Below are 22,017 nucleotides of genomic sequence, written 5' to 3'. Positions count from 1 at the left end.
TGCAGCCACGGTGATTACCGCTGCGCCCTCAAAGCAGGACGGCTCCGCGGATGACAGCCAGATATGATAATTGGACGGAGACGGGCAGATGGAAGGACAGGTGGACAAACAGAGCGACGGTTTGGACGGAGGGAGCGCGGGCATGAAAAGACAAACAGATGGGCAGACAGAAGGGCAGACGGGACTTCAGCGCGGCCCATAAAGCCACGGAGAGAAGCGGGAAGACCCGACACAAAGCCTGTTTCTTTCACAGAAAACGTTTACCTTCGCGATGCAATCATTTCTGGTCGCCAGGTCAGTGAGGCCTTCTCCCTCAAACGGCGCCACTGACCTGTCAAAAACCGCACCGCTCGAAACGCATCAAGCGCTTTTCCTGCAGTGCACATTAGGGGCCTTGCTCTCCGTCTAATCTCCACCGGAAAGAAAAAAGACAAAGAAGGGGATAATTTGGCGAGATTGAGCCAAGAATCGCTCGCGGTTCACGGTGACCCAAAACTGACTTTCGTGTCAGCCGAGCCGAACCACTCGGGCGACACTGTCCTTCCGCCTCACACAATGGGGGCCTGCTGGCACTCAAAGAGGGGGGGCGGGGGGGAGAAAACCATCCTGGCTCATAACAGAACCGCCAGGGCCCGTCTTCATTCATCAAAAGCCAAAGGTACAGGTGCTCCGACGGGTCACCTGCGAGGCCGAGAGGTGGAAGCAACACACCTCGGAACACGACAGAGGAGACATTTGTCGCCGGGACATTGTGAAGGCAGTCATGGGTGACAGAGAACCGCATCCTCCTCCATTTACTGGTGCTGAATATTGCATGTTCTCATCCAGACCGATCCGTCAACCCTGCCTGCATTGCTTTTGTTTTGGCCATCCGTCTGCTCTGCAAAGACGTCTGGTCCATTTGTCTCCTCCTGCAGCCCTGTTTGCGCTTCCCCTTCTCGCGCGCGTCTCTATAACGACGCCGTCTTGACCTCTGTTCAAACTGGAAGAAGACAAAGCCTGCACAAAATGTCGCCAAAGCTGCAGAATGACGATGATTGGTGTGTAATGTAAAGACGCAACACAGCGTTTTGAGCTGCGCACCTTCCACCAGATGTGTTGTCTTGAAAGGAGGAGGGTCACTGGGAGCCCTGTTTCAGCTTCTCATAATAGCGTCTCAATGGAATGCAGATGCTATGCTGTATGTGTTCTGTTGTAATTAGTTACTGTAATGTGTCGAACCATTCAACCCTGCTGCAGCAAAATGAGATGGTTTCACTGGACTTCACTGCTCGGAAACACTACAACCTTACAGGGGCGGCCAAAATCAACACAAATGACGGTTCCTTGTAGGAACCGAGACGTTTCACTGAACTTAGTAGGCGAGCTGTTTGGTTGGGCCTGAATTTGCAATGATGATCATTTAAACTGCTCAAAATGTAATTAAGTGCCTGAAACTTTGATACAACATTTTCCTTTTTACTTTTATTCCATCATATTTTTTGACATAATATATTTGGACTTTTTTTCCATTACATTTTTTGACCAAACTTATTTTGATTTTTATTTATATATATATATTATTTATTTTTTTGACATTGGATATTATGCCTTATTTTCTGAACCCTTTTTTACATTATATCATATTTTGTTTTCTTTTTTCCCGTCATATTTTTAGACCCCAAAATATTTTGAATTAATATATTTTACACTTTTCTTCCCATTATATTTTACCACATAAAATATTCTATAGACTTTTTTTTGCATGATATTTTTTCGACCTTACATATCGGGGAACGCAGAGGACAAAGAAAACCCTTAAAGCAAATTAGTAATATAAATACACATGAGAGGGGACTCTCCACTCGCCAGTCTGCCCCCGAGCACCAAGAGTACACACAGCACCGCAGTCACGGCAGATAACCTCATCAACATCTATGTTGAACGTTATCAAAGCGCTTTATCCAAACGTTCTCCAGTGCTGAGTGTCCGGCTTTATTTAATAATGTAACAGAAGTAATCTAGTGCAATATCAAGAGGGCCTTCCAGACGCCAGCAATAAAAAATGTTATGCGGCAATAAATGCAACATTATAGAATCGCCATTTGACGGCACTCATCAGCATCAAATCTTCCAAGAACAAAGATATGCACAGCGGGTTTTAGACGCTTAATGGAATAACACAACATATTTCTCAGGCTGTCTCAGTGCTCTCTATTGCAGAGAGATAACATCCAATGTTAGCCGTCTGCACTGAATGAAGAATCTCAGAGGAGGTGCGAGCTGGTATCTTCTTTCTGTGTCGGTTTAAAGGAGAGTTTGAAAATGTTGTCATTAAATATCGAAGCCAACGCTGGATTTCTGTGCTGGATGAAGGTTGAAAGAGGCTTGTTCCAGTTCACACACCTTGGGTTGTTTGTTATTCAAGGCTTTTTAATCCAACAGTAAGGTGAATAAATGGTTTCCAATAAGCCAATGTTTTCTATTCTAGCACAGGACGTTTTAGACCCATTAGCTGAACAGCCTGTGCAGTTTGATATGAGCATAACTCAAGCAGAAGGTAAAGTACACTTATAAGACACTCAAACTTCTACCTTCTACCTCTCAAAAAAAAAAAAGATAAGACCTCCAGGAGGAAGCATTTTAAATGAATCTAATTATCTAATTAATAAATCTAACTTCAGACATTGTCTCAAGTGCTAAAATACCTTTAATCAAAAAAGCTTTCAGGAGTGAAGAGGCTTCTTCCAGCGTGACGCAGTTTCTCCTTTCATGCAAAAATCATGAAGTAATCAAGGATTGAGAAAAAAAAAAGGCAGATTGCAGTAGTGCAGCAGTCCGGTTCTGCTGTTAAGAAGGTACGTGGTGTTTCATCGAGGGGACAACTGAAGACAAAATTAGACCACTTGTGGATTTATTACTTTGATTGTGTTTGGCTCCTCGGGGCTCAGCAGGATTTGAGCTCCAGCTGCTCGAAGCCCCGATCCGTGATTCCTCAATATATGACAACGGTCGGGGGAATGTAATGGATTCGTTTAAGTACAATGCAAATTTGTGTGCGCAGAATGCTCAGCACTCTTCCTCCTCCTCCTCCTCCTCCTCTGCGTTTCCCCTTAAACGCTTCCTATTCAACGAGCTTTTAAAGTGTAGTCTTCACAATTTACTCTCACTTTGTCAACACACACACACACACACACGCAAGCGTGCGCCCGCCATGACACGGTACTGGATGTGCTGCGTGTAATGTCCACAGCCTGAGGAGGGATCAGCAGAAGAGGGCCCCTCTGTGGAGGAGAGGCGATTGACTAACTCGGCTGGAGATTTCGACTTTGTTCCGAGTTGTTGAGGGAGAGGCGGGTGAACACTCAGAGGTCGGTCTCACACCGACGCCAACGGTGAGACGCGGCCCGTAAAGCGTGAAACAATCAGCGGCACGTTTACAGCCGCCGTGTGTCCGAAAGGCGTCGAAGCGCTTCGCTCCATTGAGGCTCCGGTTCCTTCTTCGTGGGAGGTTAAAGAGGTCCCAAATCTCATTTCACAACAGAGAAACGCAGCCTAATTATTGCTCTGGTGTCCTTGGGGGACGTCCAGCCTCATATTTCGTCTCTTCGCGGATTCACACAACACTCGGCGGCATGAAGGACGCGTCTAACAAATTACCTCAGCCCTGTCTTGTTGTCACTTGTTAATTTAAGCCATGAAGGGACGATCAGAGAGCGTATTAACTATCAATTCCCCCATTTCATTTAAAACTTTTGTCCTTTTTGTATTCATGTCTCCGCTAATGCAACAAATAACCAAAAGACATGCATTTATTTAGCGCTGTTGGCTTTCTCTAACTTTTATATGTTGGTAAGTTGTAACCTGGCAACCGTTGTTGTCGAGTCCTAATATAGTTATTTATTTTGTGTGTAGTATGACGACGGCCTACTCACCTGTGCTGCCGCATCAACAATGCATGTGAGTCTCACAATGTAAACTAACCCTGATGAAATAATAAACTATAGAACTGTAGACTAAATATCGGACAAATCTGATTAAAACTTACACAGAGACTTGTGTTTTTCCACCACATCGAAGGCTCGGCGGAGGAAACACAACTCTCTGCTTCACACTGTGCTGTCGCGTCCATGACATTTATTCAAAAAATAAATTAGCCATGCAAAGTCTACCGGTGCCATTGTGGAAGAACGAGACAGGAAAAGGAAAGAGGGTTTGTCAACGCCGCAGGCTGCGAAGTGCAGGAGCTCAAACGGCTGGCGAGCAAACAAAGGCTTTAACAAGCCGCACGATTATACTGTACAGATTCATAACACGGACCTCGCAGTCGATGCAGCCGTCACACAGCGGCGGCTCTATAGCACGTGAACGATCAATACTTGAATTAAATGTCAACCCTCTCTCTCTCTCTCTCTCTCTCTCTCTCTCTCTCTCTCTTGGACCGGCCGGGCTTCGGACATTATTACAGGTCAAAGGTCAACCAGATTCAATGTTGTGGGATCAATTGTCGAATCCGTCAGTCGCCGAACCTGGAGGTGAAGTGACTCCTTCCCTCCTTATTTCCAGATAAACCTCCCGAACGCACTACTGTGTTTGGCTTTTTAATAACGGGCGCCCTGTAATCTGATCGACTGCACGAAGCCCTTCGGCTCCCGAACGAGTCGTTTGAGGGAGAATCACGCGTAGGAATCACCGTCATGCAATCGACACAGTGCCGTTATTGCGGAATCTCGCAGGCTATATTAAGGAAGGTGGCCGGAAGCCACAAGGGCAATTAGTCTGACAGCGAAGAGCCGAGGAGCTACGGCCGTCAGTCAGTGCCGCTTCTCCCCGCGGCTGGCGGGACAGAAGGAGAACGGATATTAATATAAATATAAATGCAGTTGTTCTGCACTCCAGACGACGGAGTTTGCGATTTTTCCCAGTTGAAATTTGCAATTAACAGTGCAATTAAACCCCTCCCCATTTTTCTGACATTTTTAGCATTTTACCAAACAACTTTTGTCCAAATATAACTTTATCTGGTTACGCTAAAGATTGTTTAGCGTAGCATGGCGACATATTTCACTCATTGGTCGCTGCAATTTTGAACCCTTGAGTTTATCATTTATCCATCTATCATGTATCAACAGAAATGATCTACGTTAATTTACTAAATGAACATCATGCTGTATCGAAGAAGACATGAAACTAGCAGTTTAATGCGACCGTAAACTCAATGTTTACTGAGGCAATAGACTTCTATGCCGATGCACCGGAGGAGTCGCCCCCTGCTGGTCGTTCGAGGGAATGCAAGGTTGAGCGCTGGTCAAGTGGTGGTTGCCGCGTGCTCTCAACACACATACCTGCGGAAAAAAACCCGCGCCGCGCTCACACACCCGCCGGAAACAAAGACGACACAACGGGTTCGCAAACACAAAAGAACAAGTTTGTTGTGGTTTTTTTTTTACCTCGTCAAAGCCAAGTCATGCCCTTCTGTTTTGTCCAGCAGCAGGTGCGTCTGATATTTATTTGACGGCAGACTCACTGACCACCTGCCGCTGCCGGAGCCCCGCCACGGAAAAACAGCGCTGCTTTTCTTTATTAGAACATCGCTCAGTCACTGGCCTTTTGATGCCGCGAGAGAGAGCCAGGCCTGTCGCCTCTTCCAAAGTCAATATTTGCCGCAATTACACAAAAGAGACGGCCAACTGGAGAGTCATGGTCCGGGATAATGACGCAATATGATGATCATCTACCAATCCAAAAACAAACACATGGGCACGAACGCACACGGTCAATAAATGGGAGTATGACCATTGGCACACACAAAAATGGATTAAAACGGTGCTTCGTGGCCTCCATAGTGGTCATCTAAAAGAAAACCGCTGTTTTCAGGTCGGCGGTAGAGTGGCGGTCCCTCACGTACTCGCTGCCACGTCCCGTTTGGGTCGCTCGGCTCTGACGGCGTGCGTGTTTGACGGACTGTCTGGCCGACTGAGTGAACAGACTTCAGCTGCGGCACCTTTCCCTCTCCTCGCCGAACGTGTGTACCAAAGTTGTACCATCTCTCTGAGGATGCTCTCAGCCAGTCGGGGCTTCAAGTTCAAAACTAATGTACATTTAGATGTTTAATATACCTGAAATACCTTAAATACCTCAAATAATGGGTAGATATGTTTGGAGCTGCGGCTTACAGACAGGCTGGCCCATTCTTTCCATCTCTCCAAGGGTAACGTTGTAAAAGCAGGTTCGCTTCAAAGATGGAGTTAAATCATTTCTTGGCAATGGCATGTTTCATCCAGACAGGAGCCATGAATCCATTTTGGCAGATTTTAGATGTGGAAACACAGCTTCCCGCTTCTGTTCACCCTTCACGGCCCGACGAGAACCTTTTAACCCGACATGAACTTTGGCGTTCCGCAGGGAAACGATCACAAGGCCATTTTCAAAGCCCAACGCACGGTGTTTCTCTGTAGATTGCCCGGAGGAATAAACATGGCATACCTGCGTCACGGGGTTGCAGCTTCCGCGAGATACAGTTTCCACCGCGGCAGGGGGGGGGGGCGTCAGAAGACGCCCTCTGATCGGTGCAGGTCGGCGGCGCGGTGACTCACGCGTCATACGGCGTTTGGCGTTTAGTTCAAAGCGGCCGGCCGCACCTGCTCCCCCGTTTCTAGTGCGGCCACTTTGACACACAGGAATGTTCATCAAGGAGCGGTAACAGTTTAACGCTGTATGTGGGAGTTAAGGGGATACTCATATCCCGTTGCTGCTGGACGCTTTTCCAGGAGGTTTCCATTAGGTTTACTGGTTGTGTACGGGCAGCTTTTATGATGCTATAAATATAGGTTTGCTCAGCACAAGTTTGAGGAGCGGAAAACAGCCTTAGCGGCCACAGCTGATGCGTCCTTTGACACGTTTATTTGATTCGTTTGTAATCCAGGTAGAGACGTGTCAGAATTTCAACAAATAATTGAGATGGCACTTAGATTTGGCCCCCCCCAAAAAAGCAATGTAAAAAAATACAAGTTGTATTTCCTTCTGCCCATCTATGGAGCGTGATCCAGCCCGAGCTCAGATTCATCTGCTTCCAATCGGAACACATTACCTCAGAGCGGCTTTAATGTACCCCGCGTCGCTTAGGCTTCATCACTTTAGTTTCCTAGAATTAAGGTCCGCCTCGTCCTGCACGTCTTCGGCTGTTCCCTCATTTCTTTAGCACACAGTGACATCCTCATTGACCACCTGGACTGGCTTCTATTTCCAGCTCTGTCTTCATCTCTGCCTGTGTGTTCTTTTCCTCCCCCTCTCTCTCTCTCTCTCTCTCTCTCTCCGTCTATCTCTGCATCCCTCGGCCGACCTGTCACTCCGGTCACGGTGCATCCTCTGCCTCAAGACAACTGAAAAATTGCTCCAATTATGCTTTTGACAATGCCAGAGTAAAGAAACATGGAGAGCCTAACAAAGGATGGTTGAAAATCAGCAACTGCACACGGATATAGTGGCACTTTGACATCCATTTCCTCTTTTCAGGAGCGCCTACTGTGCCGCCTGGATCTTTAGCCCAATTATAAGGTATTTGTTAGATTGGCAGCAGCCATGTTATTCTATATCAAAACCCAAAGTTTCCTTTGATAGGTAAAAAAGACACTTTTATTTACACTTTGTAGTGCAGGCGAGCTTTTTTTTCCTGCTGCGTACTTTCTTCATTGAACAAATGTGTTTTTAAAAACACATAAAGATGAAGAGAAAATCATGCCTGATCCTGTATATTTGGGAATCCTTTTCAACCACTGCATGTTGCTTACAGAAATCACCATGCCGGCCACAGGTAGATGCTAAAAGCATCCATATTGATCTTTTTAACTTAATCCCCGACTGTTGCAGCCCTGTGCCTTCAGACGTCGGGGAACGTTGACTACCGAAATAATGAAGCGAACTCATGTAATTGAGAGCTCCCTTGATTATAAATGATCTGAAGAGCGTTCTCGCCTAACTAATGGTTCTATTAATTTGCCGGTGACGTTCCCCAGGCAGGCGGTGCCGTTTGGCGCTTGCGAGTCTGCAGTGGATTCCTGCAGGTGAGGACGTGTGTCACAGACCTCTTCTTAAATCCTCCAATTTATGCCTGACCGTAAAAAGCAGAATTCACGTCCTATTATTTGGATTTATCGTTAACATTAATTTGCTTACAATTATTACCACCATTATTGACCAAGATGCATTACTGCTTTGACCCTCGCCTGTCCTGTTTGCCATCAGCCTTCTTCCCATTTTGGGTATCGATCATATCTGCCAATACCGCACAGATTTGACTACTTCCTTCAATAACCACAAACCATTATTTTCTCCTCTCTTCCTTTCCCCCTGTTGCATTGATCTCTCCCTCACCCCTCTCCCCCTCCCTCTCCTTCATACCTCCCTCTTTTGTCCAGTGGTGACAACAAGAGGCACATTGCGTCCTGCGGCTGAGCTTCTGCACAAACACAACCACATTACACCTTCACCTGCAACAATTCCCCTCTTATTCTTCTTTTCTTACGAATACTGGCGCCATCTTGTGTAATGTGGCTCTGAACCACGTTTCTAAAGAAAAAAAGAAAAACAAGCTCCCTTAAATACTTTGTCATTTTCCAAGCACTGAGTTTTGTGTTGTGATTGGACCGCTGACTGGAAATGCTGCTTAGTGCTGTGAATGGAACTATATTTATTTTATTGAGCACTCTAATCGTTATTATTTGCCTCATTCACAAACACGGCCCTCTGCGCAGAGGTTCAGCACAATACATTATTAATCTGTACTGTTGCTGCCTCGATTCCGAGTCAATAATTGCAGCTCTGGATATGAATTGTTGAATCCTAAAGGATTTTGCCAATTCTCTGACTTTCCCTCTTGTGCCGACGTTAAGTTAACATTTTCTAGGAAGAGCAACAACAAATGTGTCCCATGCTTGAAAGATTTCCACGTATACTGGATTGATTCATTCGGTCACAGTTGAGGGAAAATATTGTCCAACATATATTCATGTTATAACCATTTTTAGAGAAATTTGGTAAGTAGTGATATAACCATATTAATATATCCCTGTAGATGAGTTACAATTCAACAGAGGGGAGGGAGAAGCTAACGGGAGGCCCATAGATAGATGTACTGAGACACCGAACCCAGTCAAGGCTGCAAAGATATGGAAATACAGGCGTCATCGTGACACTGGGGACAAGATAGTGTAGAGACACCAGCTGTGGGACAACGGTCTCATGTTTGTGTGTCTAGACGCAAGGAGACATAACGGGAGGGCCAGCGAGACCAGAATGAGCCAGTTAGTTTAGCATCAACAACCAGATAAGGGGGGCTGGTGAAGGACGAGGAGAAGAACAGCCGGACGACAACAACAGGAGGAGAGTTACGCCGTTAGGATGGAAGTGGAGGGCTTCACTCAATCCAATGGTCAAAGAAACGTATGAACTGATGTGTCGTATCATCACCTCGTTGGTGTTTTTCCCGGAAAGAGCTCGGTTTATTCGAGTGTTGGTGCCCCAATAAATCTCTGTGAATCGAAGACGCGTTCTACGGGTGTGTGTTAGTGAAGGTCTCTGGTCTGTGAGAATGTGAGGGTCCTCATCTCGAGTCAGACAGACGTAGTCAGCGAGTTGGAGAACGAGCGACAACTACGAATGAATGAACGAATCCACAACAGTACCCAGCAGTGCTTTAGCGTGGAGCTAATGAGCACATGTTAGCATGGCGCCACTGAAAGTAAGAGAACACGGTCAGCATGACACCGACTAAGCATTAACATCGTCACTGTGAAGGCGTTGCCATGCCGACACGGCCCTTCACTTCTGATCATCGCAGCCGACGCGGTTGACTTTTAACCTTTTTTAACGGGCGTAACGTGACGGAGCCGAGCCGCCATCAAGCCCACCGTTACATCCGCCTCTGGATACACAGACACGCACAGGTTTGCATGCACACGGGTACACAAACACCAGGCACTGGGAAGCGTTCGAGCCATGTGCACTCGTCCTCTCACCTATATGACCGTATAGACACGCATGCACTAAAACCAGGTGAATGAAGCAAGATGGGAAGCAGTTGATGAACGACGATTCATCGGATGATTGGAGTAAGATGATCTCAGAGAATCATCTCCCGCCAGCGAATGGACTTCGTTGCAATGTGAGAATTACTCAGAATTACTTTCTTGGCACATGGATGATGTCATGTTTTGCTTTGCCGCCTAACTCATTTGGTGCAGCTGCAGGTTTTCGCAGTAAATCCCTGACATTTGTGCAAAAACGGCAACGTGAGCAGATTGGATTCTATTCTTAAAACAGCGTAGGTGTAACTGAAGACACAGTCTGACACCAGGCTGAGACCCGGGTAAATAACGCACTCACGGGAAATTTGACATGTTTGATGCTCTTCCCTAAAAAAAAAACGTCTTCTTTCTCGAACCAGCAAAGGCGAGGCGCCACCTTTAAACGATGACGCTACATTACGAGGCCCCGTGGATGTTTTGTTATTCTCTCTCTCTCTCTCCTTCCAGCCGAAATCCTCTCTTTGGCTGAAAAAAAAAATGGAGGCCGAGAGACGGGGCGGGTGCTGGCCGGCCGGAGGCCGCTCGTCCCCGAGACACGCCCACGTGGCGCGCAGGGCTCGGGCCTTAACCTGATCACGGCGGCCAAGACCCACTCAATTAATCGGACCAATTGACTCGTTTAGTCCCACGCAGCTGTTGCCTCTTTTCGGAAGCGCGGCAGCAAACGAGCAACTGATTGAGCCGTAATTTGAGGATTGCTGTGACCGAGCTGAATGTTTCCTACTGTAATTTTCACATGTTGACAAAAACAAGATGATAATTCCGATGAGACTTCTGCGTGAATCAACTGATTGCAAAATATAAAACTAATACAAGTTCACCGGGCGGTCGAACGACAACCGGCGACAACGTGCGTCACGAGAAGGGTCGGTAAGTAAGGACTTTTTTTTTTTTCAAGCATGTGATTCAGAAGCTGTGACGCAAAGCAGCACTTTCATCCACTTTCAAAGGCGCTCGATTCAGAGCTCATCTGTTGGCTCCGCGCGGCTCTCAACGCAGGTAACGGCGTCGACCCGGGAGGGCAAACCGAGGGTGGCCGCGTGTCTGCCCTTGCGTGGAGTCATTTTACTTCCTGTGATCTGTTGACACACGTGTCAAGTGAGCAGCTCTGCATTTGAGCGTTCATCCCCGGTGACAAATCAGCTTGACGTCTGGTCTGAATCTCTGTCCGGGTGCTGGACAGATTAGCGCGCGTGCATCGAGCTCGGCACTAATAAGTGGAAGGGTTCAGGTAGCTGCACGGATCCGATACGCCATCTCTATCTGTGTGGATTAGGGCTGCAGCCAAAAATCAATGTCTCTATTGACTCCTTTGTCGGATTCTTCTTCCTTTCCTCACAATTAATTCCAAACTCATTTAAAAGGGACTCCACTGTTTTTGTTTTTGTCGTTGATTTGCATTTTCCTCAGACTGACCGTCAAAAACAATATAAAGTCAAGAATGATATATAATACATTAATAACAAACTCTCTATTTTGTGCTCAATAAATAACTTTATTTATTAAGATTATTGGTTAGAGTTGGTTATGCAATTTTGGCTGATGGACTAATTGATCAAATGACACAAAAATACATTATTTCCACTACGGGATTAGTTTGTTCCGTCCCAGCATGCATTGGACTTACACACATTTAAATGATGGTCACTTTGGTACTCGGTATCGGCATGATTGTTGCATATCTGACGTTGACGGCGCCGCACCTGAAGCTAACGGGGGTCGGATGAGCACGCGTCACCACCAAAGGTCCCCGCGGACACCAGTCACACACGGGAGCAGGTGGGCTCATGTGACGTTTGAAATTGGAGACGTCTGATCGTCCGCATTTGTACAATAAAACAGGGGAAGTCTCGAAAAGCTAAAACAGAAATGGCGGTTTGTTAATTAATGCAGGTTCAGCAGTTTGTATGCAATGTGTGTTTTTGATGCGTATGTGTGGTTACGTATAACAATACCAAAAAGTATTTTTGTCACAAGTGAATATATTTGTAAAGCTTGTTTTGTGATGGAAAACTGGAATGCATTATCTACTGGAGGGAGCGGTAAAATACTTTTTTGTCAATCCTCTCTGAATTCAGTAACATCCAGATTAATATGACCCGAAGCCTTCGACAAGAGAAAATGAAGTGGTAAAGGCTTCGATGAGTGGCTTTTAAAATGAATCACGACTGCCATTTGATTCACAATTACAACAAAAGCCACCTTTCCCAGACACACACACACACACACACACACACACACACACACACACACACACACACACACACAGCAGTATTTGCTGAGAAACAAAGCTGCCATTCCCACCACAGACGGTCACATAACTGGCCTCCATCTTTCTCCCTCAAGTGCCTGATGCAATGTGATGTGCGAATATCACACCATGAAAACACATAGCTGCTTGTTTGTCACACGTGGACCAATAATGGATTCATGCATCGCAACCCCCCCCCCCCCCCTACACACACACCCCCAATCCCCCCCCCCCAATCCTCCCACCAGGGCAGCTACACTCCCATCATGCACACACACACGCGCACACTCCTGCCCTCCCCGCCCCCACAGCCTCTCCTTTAAAACCCCGCTGCCCCTCCTGTGACAAGCAGAAAGGCCACGATGGATTCCTGACACAAACGCAAGTTAATTACTATGAATGCACACGCGCTGCTGGAGAAGTGTAATTATCAGCACCTCGTTGAACGGACGGCCTTTGTTTTAGACCGGAGACGGAAAAAGAGAGAGAGCTAATCTACAAAACGGGATTGTCCTCCAAGAAATGTTGGGGGGGGGGGGGGGGTGCTTATAGACGGGAAGTATTCGAGTGTGAGGATAAAGGACAAGGCGGCACAGAGAAGACATTTGTGTCTTTCCCCCTGACGGGCAGATCCAGCACCAACACCTCACTTTGCATGCCAGTCAGAGCATTTAAATGTGGCCGTTGGACGACAGCCACAGAGGAGAGGACCCGAGAGCTGGAGCTGCTCTTTTGACGACTCGCTGAAGTCAAATGAGCTTCACCCCCCCCCCCCCCCATTATGCTGCCACGCGTAGCTGGTTCTGGGGGGGGGGCGCTGGCTCACCCCACTCGCAGACTCCCATGGGCCTGAATAATCAACACGCCGCAATAGAAGCATCTCTCACCCGCCCACCCATCCAGCATGGGGCCAAACACACGCGGGCTGCTCATCGCATCTGCTCACAAGACACACTCTCGACAAAGACAAAAAGATATCTGCTCATGTCAACCCTCCCTCCCTCCCTCTCTCTCTCTCTCCCTCTCTCTCCAGCATCATTTCAGCCGCTCGCTTACGATGGAGATCAGAAGAACACCGGCTCCTCTGGAGAAGCGAGGCACAAAAGGCTTTGGGTTTGTTGGGCAACCTCTCTGGTGAGACGTGTGAATCAATAGAGGCGACACAGAGGGAAGTCGTGCGCAAAACAGACACGGTGGTGCACAGAGGAACTGGGAGGAAGTCCTGAAATGTACAAGAGAAGAGAAAAAAAACCCCAGCTGGGATGTAGAGGAAAACCTCAGGGGTCATCGCCACACTGCCGTCAGAAGGCTGTGCTGGAAGTTACAGTTGCTTCTCTGTGGCCTATTTGCATGTAGCCTTGTTGAGACAGGTGCATATTATATCTTCTCATAACATGTGCATTTAACTTTTGAACTTGCATCTTAGAGAAAGTTCTTGTGTCACACGTGACCCCGTGAAGCGTCGAACGGATCGTTACTCACGGGTGCCATCGAAGCGGGTGGCGATGGTGTCCAGGAAGGTGTTCTGCGGGGCCAGCAGCCCTCTCATCACCGGCATCCTGCTCCGGGTCGACTGGGTCCTCCTGCTCCGGCGCCCCGGGGCAGAGCTCGAGTCCTGCTCGGACCCAAAACTAGGCAGGAAGCGAGAGGTGCCCGGTGCGCATCCCAGCCCCTGGAGAAGCGCACCGATCCGAGATACGCGCGGTGACTCCACCTTGGCACCGCGGGGGTTGTGACCATAATCAACCAAGCGCAGAGCGGGGACTCGCCGCCGTGGGGACGCACCTGCGCACCTTGCGACGGGTGGGGGAGAAGACAGACGGCGAAAGCGCCAGTGTGCGTCCTGGGAAGGCAGGCGCGCGCTGGAGAGAGAGAGAGGTGAGGATGGAGGGGCAGGCTGCAGGTTGTTGGCGCTGATGGCGCGTGGAGTGAATCCTATCGCTGCTAGCTCCTCCTCGACTCCCCCCCTCACCCTCACCCCTCTCTCCCTCCTCTCTCTCTCTCTCTCTCTCTCTCTCTCTCTCTCGTTGCGTGGTTATTGTGCCACTACTGAGAGCAGATGCAGAGTCACGTGACGCCTCCCAGGTTCTCGCCAAGCCGCGGTCCTGTTTCCGAGCGGGGGGGGGGTCAACAAAGGGGTGATGTTTTAGAAGCACTCGGTATTCCCCCGTGACACGTGGGGTTCTCCGTGTGATAAGATAAAGTAGATCCAGAACGCGTTGATCCAAGTGTGCCGTTTGAGTAAAACGCGAGATCGCACCCGGCTGCGTTCTGCAGTGCGGGTTCAATTCCCGGAGTTCTAAATGGGCGGCTATATGGGATTTGGTTTTAAGGTTTCCTTGGACCGCGAGATGATCGCCTCCTCACCTCTCCTCAGGACCACATGGCCGCGGGGCACCAGGAAGCCGTTCGCTTCTTCAGGACGCACAGTGAGATTCTGACATCTTCTGGTGACGCAGCGCAACTTCTGCTCACATGGAAAAGAGGAGGGATTTCCAAATGGTCAAACCACAGATAGGAAGAGCAGGAAAGGTGTTGTCCTCAATATAAAACACTAATAAATATTGTTTCCATTAGGTCAGTGGTTAAAATATATATTAAATGATTCATTTTCAAAAATGGTCATTGTTTTAGTAATAGCCTTGCAATATTGATATTGACTCAATACGACAATGGTTATTATTTCTGGTACAAAACAAAGATGTTTTTTAGATTTTCAATTGCAAGACACTGATGTAAGTACATAGAAAACATGTATACACAATAAACATAAACAAGGGCCACATTTGTCAACTAAAATGTGTTAAATACATCTGTATTCGCTTTCTGCTCATTTGAGAAAGTGTTTCCAAACTTTGGGCTGGCACGGCACTGTTTACAATGTACATTATGGTTATACATTCATCCAAAAAATTCACAGTCATTGTGACCCATTTTCAAACAAAAATTCTGAAATCCACTCCCGAGTGCTGTCAGCTATTTGTTAACATTAAAACAACAACACAGGTTGAAAAACCTGCTCGTTGTGTATTTAATTGTGTAAGTCGTAGTGACATTTTGTGATGGTTTTTTTTGGTCCACTGAGTTCTGAACGTTCTGTGTTGCCCCTAATGCAACACTCAACCACTCGCCTTGTTTCAGCCAAAAACAACTAACAAACCATTGACCTCAGGGTGAGGGAACCTGTAAAAGGACAAGCTTCTTAATAACATTCGGTACTGCATTCTCCATAATGGACAGTTTTATGTTTCAATCTCTAGTTTCACGTCTTCTCTAATGAATTTGACTTTTTAGATTTACGTGGTTCACACAGACATTGGCGCTACAAAACATATGGTGATTTTATAGAATATGAAACATTGCTGTGTGGAAGAGTTAAAAAACATTTCGAGCACGAACATGCGACATGCACATAATTCTACATATGCTAATCAAAGAACATCATATACGATGATTAAACAATGACAGGGAATGTGTTCCTGCCTAATAGTACTTTTCATTTCTCTTCTACGTTCCGTTGCCACCTCCAAGAGTTACTTGCATCCCAAATGTGTTTTTATTAATGGGAACTTCAACCCCTTACATGCAACTATTAGATGAATCCCAGGTTTTGGGATAAGGCAGCTCGAAGCAAATGTTTGCCCCGCAGGCCCGAACAGGTTGATCCGGCAGAACATCACGTTGAAGGAGTGGTGCCCACTTCGTTAACTATCAACCCAAGAATCACTCAAACCAGTCACGGCATTTCCCATTTGTCTACGTGCACCCTGATTTCAATCAGTCTTGTTTTACAAGACAATGCAATGGTTTTGTGACAATACGAAATACGTACAGATTGCATTTGAAAAATCCCGTTAGATAAAGTGTCATATGCAGAAAGTGGGTTACGCAACGTTCTTCTGAAAGGATTCCTTGTTTTTTTTTGAGGAGGAATAGCTCGATATGCCTCCGACCAATCAGCGTGCCGCATCCCCAGACAACTCACGCCCCTTCGGCGCTGTGCGTTTATCCGATTGGTGGATCCCCCCCACCCTCTCTTCTCCGATTGGCCAATGCACTGTGCGCTGGGGATCCGGGTACCTGCGGCACCTCTCCGCCAGCGGTTGTTCACTTTCAGCCCAGTCGAACGTCATTCCGCCTCCTCGACCCGTCTCAGGCCGCTGCGTGGACCCGTAAACCCAACAAGGTAACCCGTTTAACGGACACACCAACGTGCCACGAACCGCGGCGAGTGACGTAGCAGGAAACGCTGACGATATGCTGCTCTCGCTCGTTACGTCGACTCGCCGCTCGAAACCGTCACCGAAGCTGAAATTATTCAACGTCAACTGTTCTGTTTCGGGTTCTCGTGGTTCCACCTAATTCCGCGGGTGGGGTTCTAAGCTGAGACGAAGTCGCTCGTTGTTAAGGGGGGGGGTGTCGAGCTGCTTCCTGTACGCGTGTCTCCTGCTTATCTGTTGGGTCAATACATTAAGCATTATACTGTAGATTTGCTGCTTCCTGTACGGGTGAAACTTTTAAACGGTAATAACCGTCGTGAAATACCAACGGGCAGTGAGCTCCATCATCTGGGTTAAAGCTACACAAGAAACCAGCATTATACGGTGAAGGGTACTTTCGCTTATCGGTATAATTGCTATTAATGAGTTTGTTGGCATTGGTTACTCGTGTGGGACGTTTGGGATTATGGAGTAAACATCAGCTGGTCACCGGTCTGGATGCTCCTCCTTTTATGTTGTGAATGAATTCCTTCTGGTCCCCCCGCCTCACAGGACTCTCCCGAGATGTCTCCGAAGATCAAGGCGGGCTCGGTGGTGGAGATGCAGGGAGACGAGATGACTCGAGTCATCTGGGAGCTGATCAAGGAGAAACTGGTCTTCCCGTACCTGGAGCTCGACCTGCACAGGTGAACGCACGCGTTGCTGCTTTCACCTTCCTATAAAAAGAACATCTATAATCGAATGTAATGGTCGCGGCCGTTTCGTCGTTCGACCCTGTTGATGCTCTTATCTCCTGCGTGGACTTTGTTTCCGAGTTTTATGCTATTTGCGTGACCTTTGTTGTGCGAAGTTCAAGTCCCTGATGCCCCCATCTCCATGCTGCCGCGTGGGGGGAGGAAGCCGGCCCTTTGGACTGGAAGTGATTACAGCGTCATCAGTTCTTGTCTCGCATTGTAAAGAGTTAATGGTTTATTGTGCAGCGGGCTTTGCAAGCAAATGTTTGAGTTAATATTGTGATAAATAGTTTTACGGGTTGAGCCGGCACACAGCGTAACAGTCGACTCATCGGTATCTTGTTATGGCTTTTGCTGTGGCCTTCGAAGGGGGGGGGGGGGAGAAAGTGGAAGAAAGGTCACGGCAGCCAGCGGGTTTCAGACCGAGCTCTCACTCCAAGGGAGCGATAAAGCGCCGGGCTCCTTCCAGCCGTTCACTTCCTCGCCGTACCGGTTTGCTGGGTTGTATTTTTTTTTCTTTTTTCGCTCCGGTCGACGTTGCACAATCGATTCTCTGTTTTCCTTTGTGTTGCCGGCTGTTTTTGCAGATCTCCTTCTCCTTCTCTCTCTCTCGGGCATGTAAAGAAGAACGCAGTGAGCCCCAGTACCGAGAGAGGAGGGGCGGCCGCGGGCCAATGCCTGCGCGAGGTCAGGAAATTACAATTAGCCCAGATGTGGAGCGAGCGAAACGTTGATCCGTTCCTCTTTCCCCACACATTGCAGCCAGTGTGCTGCAACGTTCACAGATTAGCTTCTGGCTAACTAAGACAGTTGCACATGTTGGTGCGTAGTCGTGCTCCGGGCTGCTTGTGCAGCTGAAGCGTAGATGATCTCTGTCCTTCTTGGTCTATGGCGTCTCGTGCTTCTACTGTCCGGATGAGCGTTCTCTTTACTTCTCTGCGCATTCTCACACTTAAAAACATGAACGTTTTTCACTGCTGACTAAAATGTGTCTCCAGTATTTGGTATAAAAAGGGTCAAGTTTTGCAGAAACTCATAGAATGAATGTTAGTGGCCCGGGTTAAAAAACATTCACACACAGTTCCAGGACTTCACTCTAATCTCTCCGTCTCCTCCTGCCAAGCTACGACCTCGGCATGGAGAACCGAGACGCGACCGACGACCGGGTGACGGTGGAGGCGGCGGAGGCGGTGCGCCGCTACAACGTGGGCATCAAGTGCGCCACCATCACGCCGGATGAGAACCGCGTGGAGGAGTTCAAGCTGAAGCAGATGTGGCGCTCGCCCAACGGCACCATCCGTAACATCCTGGGAGGAACCGTGTTCAGGGAGGCCATCCTGTGCAAGAACATCCCGCGCCTGGTGCCCGGCTGGATCAAGCCCATCATCATCGGCAGACACGCCCACGGAGATCAGGTACGCAGCGCGTGAAGGGCCAACACCCTTTTAGTATCTGTGAGGCAAAACTATCCACACGACCCCCGTGACTGCTGCGCCGCGTATGAACTCGGTGAGTTCAAGTCTCGTCAGGCATCGTAGGGTCGTCAGGAAGAACTTCAGTCAATGATTATATTCCACCGGCCGTGCTTTGGACCCCGCGCCACGGTCACTGCCAGGACAAGTTGCGTCAAAGCCCCAGAAGTAAATGGTGAGAGTCAACAGCCCTCCTCCCTGCGGAGAGTTATTCAGGCTAAGGGTCAAGTGGCGGCTTCTTGCATAATATGCCACGGCAGTCAGAGGTATCTGTAATATGTGCTCCGCTGTGGGAAGAAACCGAATGGGGAAAAAAGCTTTAAGCCGCTTTTCTTCTTCGTCTTTGTGGCAGAAAAATGGCGAAAATATAAACACTGGACTTTGAGAATATCGCGGCCCTCGCCGGGATCGGGTGGGGCGGCTGAACTGGGTTCGATCTGTTCAATTTAATACTTGGGGCCTGTGCGTCACACTGTGGCTGCACTGGGTTTTGTCGTAGAATAAACGTTGAGTTTTGCGGACGTGAATTCCTTAAACCTGCCAAGGGGTTTACGACTGGGGCATCTGAACTTTGATCACGCTGCACTAAAGCTCAGCTGCGTAGTTAATGGGGGGAGGGGGGGGACCGCAGCGTCCAAGTCGTGCTAACCTTCTCTCTCAATGTGTGCGTCCCCACAGTACAAAGCCACTGACTTTGTGGTGCCCGGGCCTGGCAAAGTGGAGATGACCTACACCCCCACGAACGGGGAGCCCGTTAAATACGTCATCCACGAGTTCAAGGGTAAGAACACAGCGGCGGAACGCTGCACCGCCGCGGCGATCACATGAGCCCCGTGGGGCAAGCGGCTCAGGCAAGCGTCACTCTAAAATGGAGAGTGCGGAGCAAAGATCATGTTCGGATATGAAGGAGTGTCCGTCAATAATGACAAAGCAGCACGTTTAGCATTGTGTTCACGTAAATGTGAGATACGGCTTATCTTCATCTATTTGTGTCGACTGTGTTCCTGTTCGCCCGTTGACTGAAACTGATTAGAACGCTTGAGTAGTGGAGAACATTATTCATAGCACGCTATAATAAACTACTGAAATAACGAAGACACGGGCCCAAATAAAAGTCTCCATGTGGTACGTGTGCAGCGTATGTGACCGTACAATGACTAACGTACGTATCTGTGTCCGTCCAGGCACAGGGGGTGTTGCCATGGGGATGTACAACACAGACAGTTCCATCAGGGACTTTGCCCACAGCTCCTTCCAGATGGCCCTGACCAAAGGCTGGGCTCTCTACCTGAGCACCAAGAACACCATCCTGAAGAAGTACGACGGGCGCTTCAAAGACATCTTCCAGGAGATCTACGAGAAGTAAGGACCCTTAAACCACACGCACACTTCTGGGTGCACCTCTCTTTCACAAGCACGCACAGTTGTGTCCTAAAGGCCGCGGCTTAAGGCGCGTTGTCCACCTTCTTCTGTGTCCAGGGAATATCGCACCAAGTTTGAGGCCAAAGGCATCTGGTACGAGCACCGTCTGATCGACGACATGGTCGCACAGGCCATGAAGTCTGAGGGAGGCTTCATTTGGGCCTGCAAGAACTACGACGGAGACGTGCAGTCTGACTCTGTGGCACAAGGTTGGAAGAAAGCAACACTGACATGAGAAGTTATGTGAATGAATAAGGAAAACCTTCCTTCGAACTGCTGCAAAACTGCCTCGTAATGCAGAAAATGTGGACTTTGCCTTTTCTTATTCAAAGATGTTCTGTCGCTGATGTGGTTTTGTCTGACCTGGTTTCAGGCTACGGCTCCCTGGGCATGATGACCAGTGTGCTAATCTGTCCCGACGGACGCACAGTGGAGTCTGAGGCCGCCCACGGCACAGTGACTCGCCACTACAGGCAACACCAGCAAGGGAAGGAGACCTCCACCAATCCCATAGGTACAAAACCGAGCGGCCCAGATCAGAGCATTGAGCCGGACGAGGGTTCTGTGGAGCTTAATCCTGCTACGTGTTGTATAATCTTATTCGCTCTGTGCGTCTGCGTGCTACAGCCTCCATCTTCGCGTGGTCGCAGGGCCTGCTCCACCGGGCGAAGCTGGACAACAACGCGGAGCTGCGGGTGTACGCCGAGGCGCTGGAGGCCGTGTGCATCGAGACCATCGAGGCTGGTTTCATGACCAAGGACTTGGCCATCTGCATCAAAGGGCTGTCAAAGTGAGTCTCTTCAATAACCTGCTTCTGCGTTTGACATTAGGCCGAGGTGTCCTGAATGGTCCCCCCCCCCCCCTCTGTTGTCTCCGTCTGCAGCGTGACACGTGCCGACTACTTGAACACCTTCGAGTTCCTGGACAAGCTGGCCGAGAACCTGAAGATCAAGCTGGCTAACCCGCCCAAACTGTGATCCCACCGCCCAGCCCCAGCTGTTGGACACGCACACACAGACACACGTGTGGGCCGTGTCCAGGAGGAAGGCGGATGTGGAGGTCTCTGATTGGTGTGGGCCATCATCCCTGCTAACGCATCATCACTAGTAGACTCGGCCCTACATGTGACAGGCAGGCATTAACCGATGGCTCTGTGACCTCGCTCACCCCGATTGCACGGAGCCCCCGGGGGGGCGCACACGCGCAACACACAGATGCCGTCAGAGGGCCCCTCGGGGGGGCCCCTCACTGCCTTACTGGTTTTGCGTCCGAGTCATCGGTTGATTCTTGTCACCCTCTTTTTGTCTCGCAATCTCTTCAGAACAGCTGAAAGCTACATTTAATATTTCAGTGCCTGCAGCCGGGTGTGGTGGTGGAGGCGCCGTGCACCCCGTGGTTCACCGTGATGCTGCACCACACGCATGACAAGTGGTCGACATAAACGAGGCCCTTTCTTTTAAACACTTAGCATACATTCCTTTAAAGATTTACTTCTTTTATTAATGTTTCCTGTCAATACTTTTTAAGAGGTGTTTTTAATTGTCCTTTTGAGTGTGTGTGTGTGTGTGTGTGTGTGTGTGTGTGTGTGTGTGTGTGTGTGTGTGTGTGGCCGCGCGCGCGCGCACACACACACACACACATTCAGTCATTCCTGCCAAGAAGGCCTTCATCAAATCTGTTGGTGCCAAGAAGGTCTTCATCAAATCTGTTGGTGGTGATCCATGACATGCCTGTTTAGTCCAAATATAACTAAAATAAAATAAATCGTTTTTAGAAGAAATATGTGTTGTATTTAATGCTGGAAATAAACACATGTCAATCCGGTAATTGTATTTTTCTCTGATGAGAAATTGA

At 48.5% G+C, this 22,017-nt stretch overlaps 2 protein-coding genes across 2 annotated transcripts in view; one reads left to right on the top strand and one right to left on the bottom strand.

Annotated features, from left to right (window-relative positions):
- kcnh3 (potassium voltage-gated channel, subfamily H (eag-related), member 3) overlaps nt 1-14,276 on the bottom strand; it is a 65,400-nt gene extending 51,124 nt beyond the window's left edge. The window contains exon 1 of the mRNA XM_040201957.2: nt 13,798-14,276. Within this exon, the coding sequence (XP_040057891.2) occupies nt 13,798-13,873 (76 nt within the window). The 5' untranslated portion in view covers nt 13,874-14,276. The remainder of the gene's footprint in view (nt 1-13,797) is intronic.
- Nucleotides 14,277-16,248: 1,972 nt separating this feature from the next.
- Nucleotides 16,249-21,990, top strand: idh1 (isocitrate dehydrogenase (NADP(+)) 1). Its single transcript, XM_078090510.1, has 9 exons — nt 16,249-16,501; nt 17,088-17,221; nt 18,393-18,684; nt 19,420-19,522; nt 19,926-20,103; nt 20,221-20,372; nt 20,537-20,677; nt 20,791-20,953; nt 21,047-21,990. The coding sequence occupies exons 2-9, from the start codon at nt 17,100-17,102 to the stop codon at nt 21,138-21,140; spliced, it is 1,245 nt and encodes a 414-aa protein (XP_077946636.1). The 5' UTR covers nt 16,249-16,501; nt 17,088-17,099; the 3' UTR covers nt 21,141-21,990.
- The last annotated feature ends 27 nt before the right edge of the window (nt 21,991-22,017 follow it).

This window comes from Gasterosteus aculeatus, chromosome 16 (assembly GCF_964276395.1).
Source record: "Gasterosteus aculeatus chromosome 16, fGasAcu3.hap1.1, whole genome shotgun sequence".
Taxonomy (NCBI): Eukaryota; Metazoa; Chordata; class Actinopteri; order Perciformes; family Gasterosteidae; genus Gasterosteus; species Gasterosteus aculeatus.
Note: the sequence above shows the minus strand (reverse complement) of the source record. Positions and strands in the feature narration are given on the sequence as shown.